This window comes from Coregonus lavaretus (genome assembly GCF_964263955.1).
Source record: "Coregonus lavaretus genome assembly, contig: HAP1_SCAFFOLD_47, whole genome shotgun sequence".
Taxonomy (NCBI): Eukaryota; Metazoa; Chordata; class Actinopteri; order Salmoniformes; family Salmonidae; genus Coregonus; species Coregonus lavaretus.
This window is the reverse complement of record NW_028161510.1, coordinates 1,895,533-1,908,147: the sequence shown is the minus strand read 5'-3', so window position 1 is coordinate 1,908,147 and position 12,615 is coordinate 1,895,533. Positions and strand designations below refer to the sequence as shown.

Genomic DNA, 12,615 nt, shown 5'->3' with positions numbered 1-12,615 from the left:
GTTGCAAAACGTTTGCTACAGTGTGCGACTCGTGTGTGTGTGTGGGTCTTTCTCACCTTTGTGGATCTCCTGGTGTCTCTTGAGGTCCTGTAATCGCAGGAAACACTTCCCACAGACGGAGCACTGGTGGTGTATCTCTCCACTGTGCGTCTTCATGTGTGACTTCAGTAACGGTGCTGTGGTGAACCTCTTGCCACACTCTGAGCAGAGGTACAGTCTTTCAGGGTTAGGGTACGGCTTCTGCCCTTGTTCAGGATCCACTGGGCTGTCTGGGTCAGAGATGGCGCTCTCTGTTTCAATGACAACATCACAGGGATTAAAACACATCAAGACAGAAGAGAGAACAGCAAGCAGCAGCTGTACACATACAGTAGACCTACACCCTGTGGTAACTGTCCTCTGAGCCTCCATAATCACACCCTGTGGTAACTGTCCTCTGAGCCGCCATAATCACACCCTATGCTAACTGTCCTCAGCCTCCATAATCACACCCTATGCTAACTGTCCTCTGAGCCTCCATAATCACACCCTATGCTAACTGTCCTCTGAGCCTCCATAATCACACCCTATGGTAACTGTCCTCTGAGCCTCCATAATCGCACCCTATGCTAACTGTCCTATTTTTATTTTTATTTATTATTTTTGTCATTTAGCAGACGCTCTTATCCAGAGCGACTTACAGGAGCAATTAGGGTTAAGTGCCTTGCTCAAGGGCACATCGACAGACTTTTCACCTAGTTGGCTCGGGGATTAGAACCAGCGACCTTTCGGTTACTGGCACAACGCTCTTACCCACTAAGCTACCTGCCGTCCTCTGAGCCTCCATAATCACACCCTATGCTAACTGTCCTCAGCCTCCATAATCACACCCTATGCTAACTGTCCTCTGAGCCTCCATAATCACAACTGGTCGTACAGTACTGTTTCCGTTGAATTCAACGTTGCACACCGTTCTGTCATTTTGAACGCAATCCTGGGCTTGCAAAGGTCATGTTGTACCAACGAGCCACACAGGACAGTCTTCCAGCAGAGACTTCAGGTGTTTCCCTCACCTTTGTGCACCACCTGGTGTCTCTTCAGAACACATAACCACAGGAAGCGCTTCCCGCAGACGGAACACTGGTGGGGTTTGTCTTCGCTGTGGATCTTCATGTGGATCCTCAGGCTGGTCGGCGAGGTGAACGTCTTGCCACACTCAGAACAGATGTACGGTCTGTCTGAGGTGACTGCTTTAATGACAACATTACAGGGGTTAAAACGCTGCAGGACACAGAGGAGGGAACAGCACACCAACAGTACATATACAATATTATGCACCTATGGCCAATTCCATTTGAACGGAATGGAGACTGACTTTTCACGTAAAATGTATGCTGAACAAAAACCATTGATTTCAAAGTTTAACAAACCATACAACTCTATGCACAATGACTACTTTTAACAATTTACACATAACATTTGACAAAAACACATTTACTGGAAGAACTGTGCAGATGCAAAGTTAAGTAACAGAATTTTGGTAAAATCTCCCTCAGTTTTTTATGTAACCACATTTTCCAAAACTCTGCAGAAAGAATTGGGTGTCAGTTATGACATGACACCTTGAGTTTGAAAGAAGTGAGTGAAGTGGATTTACACCCAGTAACAGAATTGCAGTAACGGAATTTCATCATGGATTCCTGATCTGTACAACACAGAAATGCATAATGATGGATATGAATGGCATGCTCTTCATGGTGATGTATCCTGAATAGGAACACAAAGGTAGAAATATACAATATCCTCCTTTACATATTCGGGTGTTATTCTACACACTGGCTATTATTTTAATGAGCTCTGCAACAAAACAAGACCACATTTGTTTGGTCCAAACCGGACCAAATCTGCACCAATCATAGACGGTTATGTTTCACAAGTTTGGATATCAAAGGACAGTAGAGTAGAGTACAATAGAGTTCAGTAGAGTAGAGTTCAGCAGAGTTCAGTAGAGTAGAGTTCAGGGGGAGAGGGAGGGAGAGGGGGGGGGGGGGAGAGGGGGGGGGGAGAGGGAGGAGGGAGAGGGGGGAGGGAGAGGGAGGGGGGAGAGGGAGGGGGGAGAGGGAGGGGCTGTTTTAACACTCTTGCTTTGACCACCAGACGACAGAAAGAGAAAGAAAACAGTTATGAGCTGAACGTAACAGAATGTCAGTGGAAGGGAGGACAGTAGAAGGAGACCCTATGAGCTGAACATAACAGAATGTCCGTGGAAGGAAGGACAGTAGCAGGAGACCCTATGACAGGGTTCTTCAATTCCGGTCCTGGAGGGCCGAAACACTTCTGTTTTTTATTTCTACCTGGTAGTTAATTGCACTCACCTGGTGTCCCAGGTCTGAATTAGCCCCTGATTAGAAGGAGAGGATGAAAAACAGAGGTGTTTCGGCCCTCCAGGACCGGAATTGAAGAACCCTGCCCTATGAGCTGAACATAACAGTACACCAGTAGAAGGAAGGACAGTAGCAGGTGAACCAACTGTGGTTTGTGACTACTATGATTTCCCATTGTAGCCTATTCCATTGCAGAAATTCTGTTACCTACTTTTTTTTTGGTAAAATAATTTCGATTTTTAATCATTCATAAACAAATTTGATACCAGTCAAATCACTATAACTAATTGATAGGTCTACCATTACTTGTTACTTCTGTGAACTTTCATTATACTTCCTCCTCATGAGAGAGAGAAATGTGAAAATATCTTAAAGATATGTGGGTTTTTAAGGCACAAGGCAATGTTTCTTAAACAGAGAAGGCAGACATTTGTTTACCTAAACTAAATATAAGGGTTGATATTAGTTGGCAGGGTTTTTACTTCAACATTATTGTCTTTTCATGTATTTCTAATAGCTTTTAATATTTTTTCTGGTAGACCCCCCTTTTCCATCTGTTTAAAAATAAATCAAAGCCTTTGCTTATTCTTATTGTTTGGGATGGAAAATGGTTCAAATGTATACAGTGGGGAAAAAAAGTATTTAGTCAGCAACCAATTGTGCAAGTTCTCCCACTTAAAAAGATGAGAGAGGCCTGTAATTTTCATCATAGGTACACGTCAACTATGACAGACAAAATGAGAAAAAAAATTCCAGAAAATCACATTGTAGGATTTTTAATGAATTTATTTGCAAATTATGGTGGAAAAATAAGTATTTGGTCAATAACAAAAGTTTCTCAATACTTTGTTATATACCCTTTGTTGGCAATGACACAGGTCAAACGTTTTCTGTAAGTCTTCACAAGGATTTCACACACTTTTTCTGGTATTTTGGCCCATTCCTCCATGCAGATCTCCTCTAGAGCAGTGATGTTTTGGGGCTGTCGCTGGACAACACGGACTTTCAACTCCCTCCAAAGATTTTCTATGGGGTTGAGATCTGGAGACTGGCTAGGCCACTCCAGGACCTTGAAATGCTTCTTACGAAGCCACTCCTTCGTTGCCCGGGCGGTGTGTTTGGGATCATTGTCATGCTGAAAGACCCAGCCACGTTTCATCTTCAATGCCCTTGCTGATGGAAGGAGGTTTTCACTCAAAATCTCACGATACATGGCCCCATTCATTCTTTCCTTTACACGGATCAGTCGTCCTGGTCCCTTTGCAGAAAAACAGCCCTAAAGCATGATGTTTCCACCCCCATGCTTCACAGTAGGTATGGTGTTCTTTGGATGCAACTCAGCATTCTTTGTCCTCCAAACACGACGAGTTGAGTTTTTACCAAAAAGTTATATTTTGGTTTCATCTGACCATATGACATTCTCCCAATCCTCTTCTGGATCATCCAAATGCACTCTAGCAAACTTCAGACGGGCCTGGACATGTACTGGCTTAAGCAGGGGGACACGTCTGACACTGCAGGATTTGAGTCCCTGGCGGCGTAGTGTGTTACTGATGGTAGGCTTTGTTACTTTGGTCCCAGCTCTCTGCAGGTCATTCACTAGGTCCCCCGTGTGGTTCTGGGATTTTTGCTCACCGTTCTTGTGATCATTTTGACCCCACGGGGTGAGATCTTGCGTGGAGCCCCAGATCAAGGGAGATTATCAGTGGTCTTGTATGTCTTCCATTTCCTAATAATTGCTCCCACAGTTGATTTCTTCAAACCAAGCTGCTTACCTATTGCAGATTCAGTCTTCCCAGCCTGGTGCAGGTCTACAATTTTGTTTCTGGTGTCTTTTGACAGCTCTTTGGTCTTGGCCATAGTGGAGTTTGGAGTGTGACTGTTTGAGGTTATGGACAGGTGTCTTTTATACTGATAACAAGTTCAAACAGGTGCCATTAATACAGGTAACGAGTGGAGGACAGAGGAGCCTCTTAAAGAAGAAGTTACAGGTCTGTGAGAGCCAGAAATCTTGCTTGTTTGTAGGTGACCAAATACTTATTTTCCACCATAATTTGCAAATAAATTCATTAAAAATGCTACAATGTGATTTTCTGGATTATTTTTTCTCAATTTGTCTGTCATAGTTGACGTGTACCTATGATGAAAATTACAGGCCTCTCATCTTTTTAAGTGGGAGAACTTGCACAATTGGTGGCTGACTAAATACTTTTTTTCCCCACTGTAAATGCCTTAATTTCTTAAAAATATAGACTCTTTGCTTTCATTTGACACCCAATTCGACGTGCTCCAATGAACTTCACATGTTGGTGCTCATGGGTCCTTTTACATGGAAATGCCACTACACCGTATAGATCAACTTATTTAACTGATAAACAGACACTGATGTCAGTGTTTCTTCAAGACACCAATGTCAGTGTTTCTTCAAGACACCAATGTCAGTGTTCCAGCAGAGATCTCAGGTGTGTGGGGAGAGACGCAAGGTGTGTGAGGAGAGACGCCATGTGTGTGGGGAGAGACGCCAGGTGTGTGAGGAGAGACGCAAGGTGTGTGAGGAGAGACGCCAGGTGTGTAGGGAGAGACGCCAGGTGTGTGAGGAGAGGCGCCAGGTGTGTGAGGAGAGACGCCAGGTGTGTGGGGAGAGACGCAAGGTGTGTGAGGAGAGACGCCAGGTGTGTGGGGAGAGACGCCAGGTGTGTGGGGAGAGACGCCAGGTGTGTGAGGAGAGACGCAAGGTGTGTGAGGAGAGACGCCAGGTGTGTAGGGAGAGACGCCAGGTGTGTGAGGAGAGACGCCAGGTGTGTGGGTCTCTATTACCTTTGTGGGTCATCTGGTGTCTCTTCAGGTCTGTGGATCGCAGGAAGCACTTCCCACAGACAGAGCACCGGTGGGGTTTCTCTCCGCTGTGTCTCTGAATGTGTGTCTTCAGGCTGCTTGGTGCGGTGAACCTCTTACCACACTGGGAGCAGTGGAACGGTCTGTCTCGGTCTAAGCTGGCACCCTCTGCTGTTTCAATGACAACATTACAGGGGTTAAACACAGGAGGAAAACGATGAGGACATACAACTCTTGTCTTCTATGTTATATGCTATACTTAAGCAATAAGGCCCGAGGGGGGTGTGGCATACGGCCAATATACCACGGCTAAGGGCTGTTCTTATTCACGACGCAACGCGGACTGCCTGGATACAGCCATTAGCCGTTGTATATTGGCCATATACCACAAACCCCCAAGGTGCCTTATTGCTATTATAAACTGGTAACCAACGTAATTAGAGCAGAAAAAATAAATGTTTTGTCATACCCGTGGTATACCACGGCTGTCAGCCAATCACCATTCAGGGCTCGAACCACCCAGTTTATAATACTGTATATAACACTATGCATTGGTCCAGTTTATAATACTGTATATAACACTATGCATTGGTCCAGTTTATAATACTGTATATAACACTATGCATTGGTCCAGTTTATAATACTGTATATAACACTATGCATTGGTCCAGTTTATAATACTGTATATAACTGCATTGGTCCAGTTTATAATACTGTATATAACTGCATTGGTCCAGTTTATAATACTGTATATAACACTATGCATTGGTCCAGTTTATAATACTGTATATAACACTATGCATTGGTCCAGTTTATAATACTGTATATAACACTATGCATTGGTCCAGTTTATAATACTGTATATAACACTATGCATTGGTCCAGTTTATAATACTGTATATAACTGCATTGGTCCAGTTTATAATACTGTAATATAACACTATGCATTGGTCCAGTTTATAATACTGTATATAACACTATGCATTGGTCCAGTTTATAATACTGTATATAACACTATGCATTGGTCCAGTTTATAATACTGTATATAACACTATGCATTGGTCCAGTTTATAATACTGTATATAACTGCATTGGTCCAGTTTATAATACTGTATTTAACACTATGCATTGGTCCAGTTTATAATACTGTATTTAACACTATGCATTGGTCCAGTTTATAATACTGTATATAACACTATGCATTGGTCCAGTTTATAATACTGTATATAACACTATGCATTGGTCCAGTTTATAATACTGTATATAACTGCATTGGTCCAGTTTATAATACTGTATATAACACTATGCATTGGTCCAGTTTATAATACTGTATATAACACTATGCATTGGTCCAGTTTATAATACTGTATATAACACTATGCATTGGTCCAGTTTATAATACTGTATATAACTGCATTGGTCCAGTTTATAATACTGTATATAACACTATGCATTGGTCCAGTTTATAATACTGTATATAACACTATGCATTGGTCCAGTTTATAATACTGTATATAACACTATGCATTGGTCCAGTTTATAATACTGTTTATAACACTATGCATTGGTCCAGTTTATAATACTGTATATAACACTATGCATTGGTCCAGTTTATAATACTGTATATAACACTATGCATTGGTCCAGTTTATAATACTGTATATAACTGCATTGGTCCAGTTTATAATACTGTATATAACACTATGCATTGGTCCAGTTTATAATACTGTATATAACACTATGCATTGGTCCAGTTTATAATACTATATATAACTGCATTGGTCCAGTTTATAATACTGTATATAACACTATGCATTGGTCCAGTTTATAATACTGTATATAACACTATGCATTGGTCCAGTTTATAATACTGTATATAACACTATGCATTGGTCCAGTTTATAATACTGTATATAACACTATGCATTGGTCCAGTTTATAATACTGTATATAACACTATGCATTGGTCCAGTTTATAATACTATATATAACTGCATTGGTCCAGTTTATAATACTGTATATAACACTATGCATTGGTCCAGTTTATAATACTGTATATAACACTATGCATTGGTCCAGTTTATAATACTGTATATAACACTATGCATTGGTCCAGTTTATAATACTGTATATAACACTATGCATTGGTCCAGTTTATAATACTGTTTATAACACTATGCATTGGTCCAGTTTATAATACTGTATATAACACTATGCATTGGTCCAGTTTATAATACTGTATATAACACTATGCATTGGTCCAGTTTATAATACTATATATAACTGCATTGGTCCAGTTTATAATACTGTATATAACACTATGCATTGGTCCAGTTTATAATACTGTATATAACACTATGCATTGGTCCAGTTTATAATACTGTATATAACACTATGCATTGGTCCAGTTTATAATACTGTATATAACACTATGCATTGGTCCAGTTTATAATACTGTATATAACACTATGCATTGGTCCAGTTTATAATACTATATATAACTGCATTGGTCCAGTTTATAATACTGTATATAACACTATGCATTGGTCCAGTTTATAATACTGTATATAACACTATGCATTGGTCCAGTTTATAATACTGTATATAACACTATGCATTGGTCCAGTTTATAATACTGTATATAACACTATGCATTGGTCCAGTTTATAATACTGTTTATAACACTATGCATTGGTCCAGTTTATAATACTGTATATAACACTATGCATTGGTCCAGTTTATAATACTGTATATAACACTATGCATTGGTCCAGTTTATAATACTGTATATAACACTATGCATTGGTCCAGTTTATAATACTGTATATAACACTATGCATTGGTCCAGTTTATAATACTGTATATAACTGCATTGGTCCAGTTTATAATACTGTAATATAACACTATGCATTGGTCCAGTTTATAATACTGTATATAACACTATGCATTGGTCCAGTTTATAATACTGTATATAACTGCATTGGTCCAGTTTATAATACTGTAATATAACACTATGCATTGGTCCAGTTTATAATACTGTATATAACACTATGCATTGGTCCAGTTTATAATACTGTATATAACACTATGCATTGGTCCAGTTTATAATACTGTATATAACACTATGCATTGGTCCAGTTTATAATACTGTATATAACACTATGCATTGGTCCAGTTTATAATACTGTATATAACACTATGCATTGGTCCAGTTTATAATACTGTAATATAACACTATACATTGGTCCAGTTTATAATACTGTATATAACACTATGCATTGGTCCAGTTTATAATACTGTATATAACACTATGCATTGGTCCAGTTTATAATACTATATATAACTGCATTGGTCCAGTTTATAATACTGTATATAACACTATGCATTGGTCCAGTTTATAATACTGTATATAACACTATGCATTGGTCCAGTTTATAATACTGTATATAACTGCATTGGTCCAGTTTATAATACTGTATATAACTGCATTGGTCCAGTTTATAATACTGTATAACACACTATGCATTGGTCCAGTTTATAATACTGTAATATAACACTATGCATTGGTCCAGTTTATAATACTGTATATAACACTATGTATTGGTCCAGTTTATAATACTGTAATATAACACTATGCATTGGTCCAGTTTATAATACTGTAATATAACACTATATATTGGTCCAGTTTATAATACTGTATATAACACTATGTATTGGTCCAGTTTATAATACTGTATATAACACTATGCATTGGTCCAGTTTATAATACTGTATATAACTGCATTGGTCCAGTTTATAATACTGTAATATAACACTATGCATTGGTCCAGTTTATAATACTGTATATAACACTATGCATTGGTCCAGTTTATAATACTGTATATAACACTATGCATTGGTCCAGTTTATAATACTGTATATAACTGCATTGGTCCAGTTTATAATACTGTATATAACACTATGTATTGGTCCAGTTTATAATACTGTATATAACACTATGCATTGGTCCAGTTTATAATACTGTATATAACACTATGCATTGGTCCAGTTTATAATACTGTATATAACTGCATTGGTCCAGTTTATAATACTGTATATAACTGCATTGGTCCAGTTTATAATACTGTATATAACACTATGTATTGGTCCAGTTTATAATACTGTATATAACACTATGCATTGGTCCAGTTTATAATACTGTATATAACACTATGCATTGGTCCAGTTTATAATACTGTATATAACACTATGCATTGGTCCAGTTTATAATACTGTATATAACACTATGCATTGGTCCAGTTTATAATACTGTATATAACACTATATATTGGTCCAGTTTATAATACTGTATATAACACTATGCATTGGTCCAGTTTATAATACTGTATATAACACTATGCATTGGTCCAGTTTATAATACTATATATAACTGCATTGGTCCAGTTTATAATACTGTAATATAACACTATGCATTGGTCCAGTTTATAATACTGTATATAACACTATGCATTGGTCCAGTTTATAATACTGTAATATAACACTATGCATTGGTCCAGTTTATAATACTATATATAACTGCATTGGTCCAGTTTATAATACTGTATATAACACTATGCATTGGTCCAGTTTATAATACTGTAATATAACACTATGCATTGGTCCAGTTTATAATACTGTATATAACACTATGCATTGGTCCAGTTTATAATACTGTATATAACTGCATTGGTCCAGTTTATAATACTGTATATAACACTATGCATTGGTCCAGTTTATAATACTGTAATATAACACTATGCATTGGTCCAGTTTATAATACTGTATATAACACTATGCATTGGTCCAGTTTATAATACTGTAATATAACACTATGCATTGGTCCAGTTTATAATACGGTATATAACTGCATTGGTCCAGTTTATAATACTGTATATAACACTATGCATTGGTCCAGTTTATAATACTGTATATAACACTATGCATTGGTCCAGTTTATAATACTGTAATATAACACTATGCATTGGTCCAGTTTATAATACTGTATATAACACTATGCATTGGTCCAGTTTATAATACTGTAATATAACACTATGCATTGGTCCAGTTTATAATACGGTATATAACTGCATTGGTCCAGTTTATAATACTGTATATAACACTATGCATTGGTCCAGTTTATAATACTGTAATATAACACTATGCATTGGTCCAGTTTATAATACTGTATATAACACTATGCATTGGTACAGTTTATAATACTGTATATAACTGCATTGGTCCAGTTTATAATACTGTATATAACACTATGCATTGGTCCAGTTTATAATACTGTATATAACACTATGCATTGGTCCAGTTTATAATACTGTATATAACACTATGCATTGGTCCAGTTTATAATACTGTATATAACACTATGCATTGGTCCAGTTTATAATACTGTATATAACACTATGCATTGGTCCAGTTTATAATACTGTAATATAACACTATGCATTGGTCCAGTTTATAATACTGTATATAACTGCATTGGTCCAGTTTATAATACTGTATATAACACTATGCATTGGTCCAGTTTATAATACTGTAATATAACACTATGCATTGGTACAGTTTATAATACTGTATATAACACTATGCATTGGTCCAGTTTATAATACTGTAATATAACACTATGCATTGGTCCAGTTTATAATACTGTATATAACACTATGCATTGGTCCAGTTTATAATACTGTAATATAACACTATGCATTGGTACAGTTTATAATACTGTATATAACTGCATTGGTCCAGTTTATAATACTGTATATAACACTATGCATTGGTCCAGTTTATAATACTGTATATAACACTATGCATTGGTCCAGTTTATAATACTATATATAACTGCATTGGTCCAGTTTATAATACTGTATATAACACTATGCATTGGTCCAGTTTATAATACTGTAATATAACACTATGCATTGGTCCAGTTTATAATACTGTATATAACACTATGCATTGGTCCAGTTTATAATACTGTATATAACTGCATTGGTCCAGTTTATAATACTGTATATAACACTATGCATTGGTCCAGTTTATAATACTGTAATATAACACTATGCATTGGTCCAGTTTATAATACTGTATATAACACTATGCATTGGTCCAGTTTATAATACTGTAATATAACACTATGCATTGGTCCAGTTTATAATACGGTATATAACTGCATTGGTCCAGTTTATAATACTGTATATAACACTATGCATTGGTCCAGTTTATAATACTGTATATAACACTATGCATTGGTCCAGTTTATAATACTGTAATATAACACTATGCATTGGTCCAGTTTATAATACTGTATATAACACTATGCATTGGTCCAGTTTATAATACTGTAATATAACACTATGCATTGGTCCAGTTTATAATACGGTATATAACTGCATTGGTCCAGTTTATAATACTGTATATAACACTATGCATTGGTCCAGTTTATAATACTGTAATATAACACTATGCATTGGTCCAGTTTATAATACTGTATATAACACTATGCATTGGTACAGTTTATAATACTGTATATAACTGCATTGGTCCAGTTTATAATACTGTATATAACACTATGCATTGGTCCAGTTTATAATACTGTATATAACACTATGCATTGGTCCAGTTTATAATACTGTATATAACACTATGCATTGGTCCAGTTTATAATACTGTATATAACACTATGCATTGGTCCAGTTTATAATACTGTATATAACACTATGCATTGGTCCAGTTTATAATACTGTAATATAACACTATGCATTGGTCCAGTTTATAATACTGTATATAACTGCATTGGTCCAGTTTATAATACTGTATATAACACTATGCATTGGTCCAGTTTATAATACTGTAATATAACACTATGCATTGGTACAGTTTATAATACTGTAATATAACACTATGCATTGGTCCAGTTTATAATACTGTATATAACACTATGCATTGGTCCAGTTTATAATACTGTATATAACACTATGCATTGGTCCAGTTTATAATACTGTATATAACACTATGCATTGGTCCAGTTTATAATACTGTATATAACACTATGCATTGGTCCAGTTTATAATACTGTATATAACTGCATTGGTCCAGTTTATAATACTGTATATAACACTATGCATTGGTCCAGTTTATAATACTGTATATAACACTATGCATTGGTCCAGTTTATAATACTGTAATATAACACTATGCATTGGTCCAGTTTATAATACTGTATATAACTGCATTGGTCCAGTTTATAATACTGTATATAACACTATGCATTGGTCCAGTTTATAATACTGTAATATAACACTATGCATTGGTACAGTTTATAATACTGTATATAACTGCATTGGTCCAGTTTATAATACTGTATATA

The 12,615-nt window shown here is 36.5% G+C and overlaps 1 protein-coding gene across 1 annotated transcript in view; it reads right to left on the bottom strand.

Moving 5' to 3' along the window:
* The window catches only part of LOC311120545 (uncharacterized protein), a 30,896-nt gene that overhangs the window by 2,630 nt on the left and 15,651 nt on the right, over positions 1-12,615 (bottom strand). The window contains exons 3-5 of the mRNA XM_084195130.1: positions 5,181-5,366; positions 1,053-1,229; positions 57-290 (exon numbers count right to left, since the gene is read on the bottom strand). Of these exons, the coding sequence (XP_084051256.1) occupies positions 57-290; positions 1,053-1,229; positions 5,181-5,193 (424 nt within the window). The 5' untranslated portion in view covers positions 5,194-5,366. The remainder of the gene's footprint in view (positions 1-56; positions 291-1,052; positions 1,230-5,180; positions 5,367-12,615) is intronic.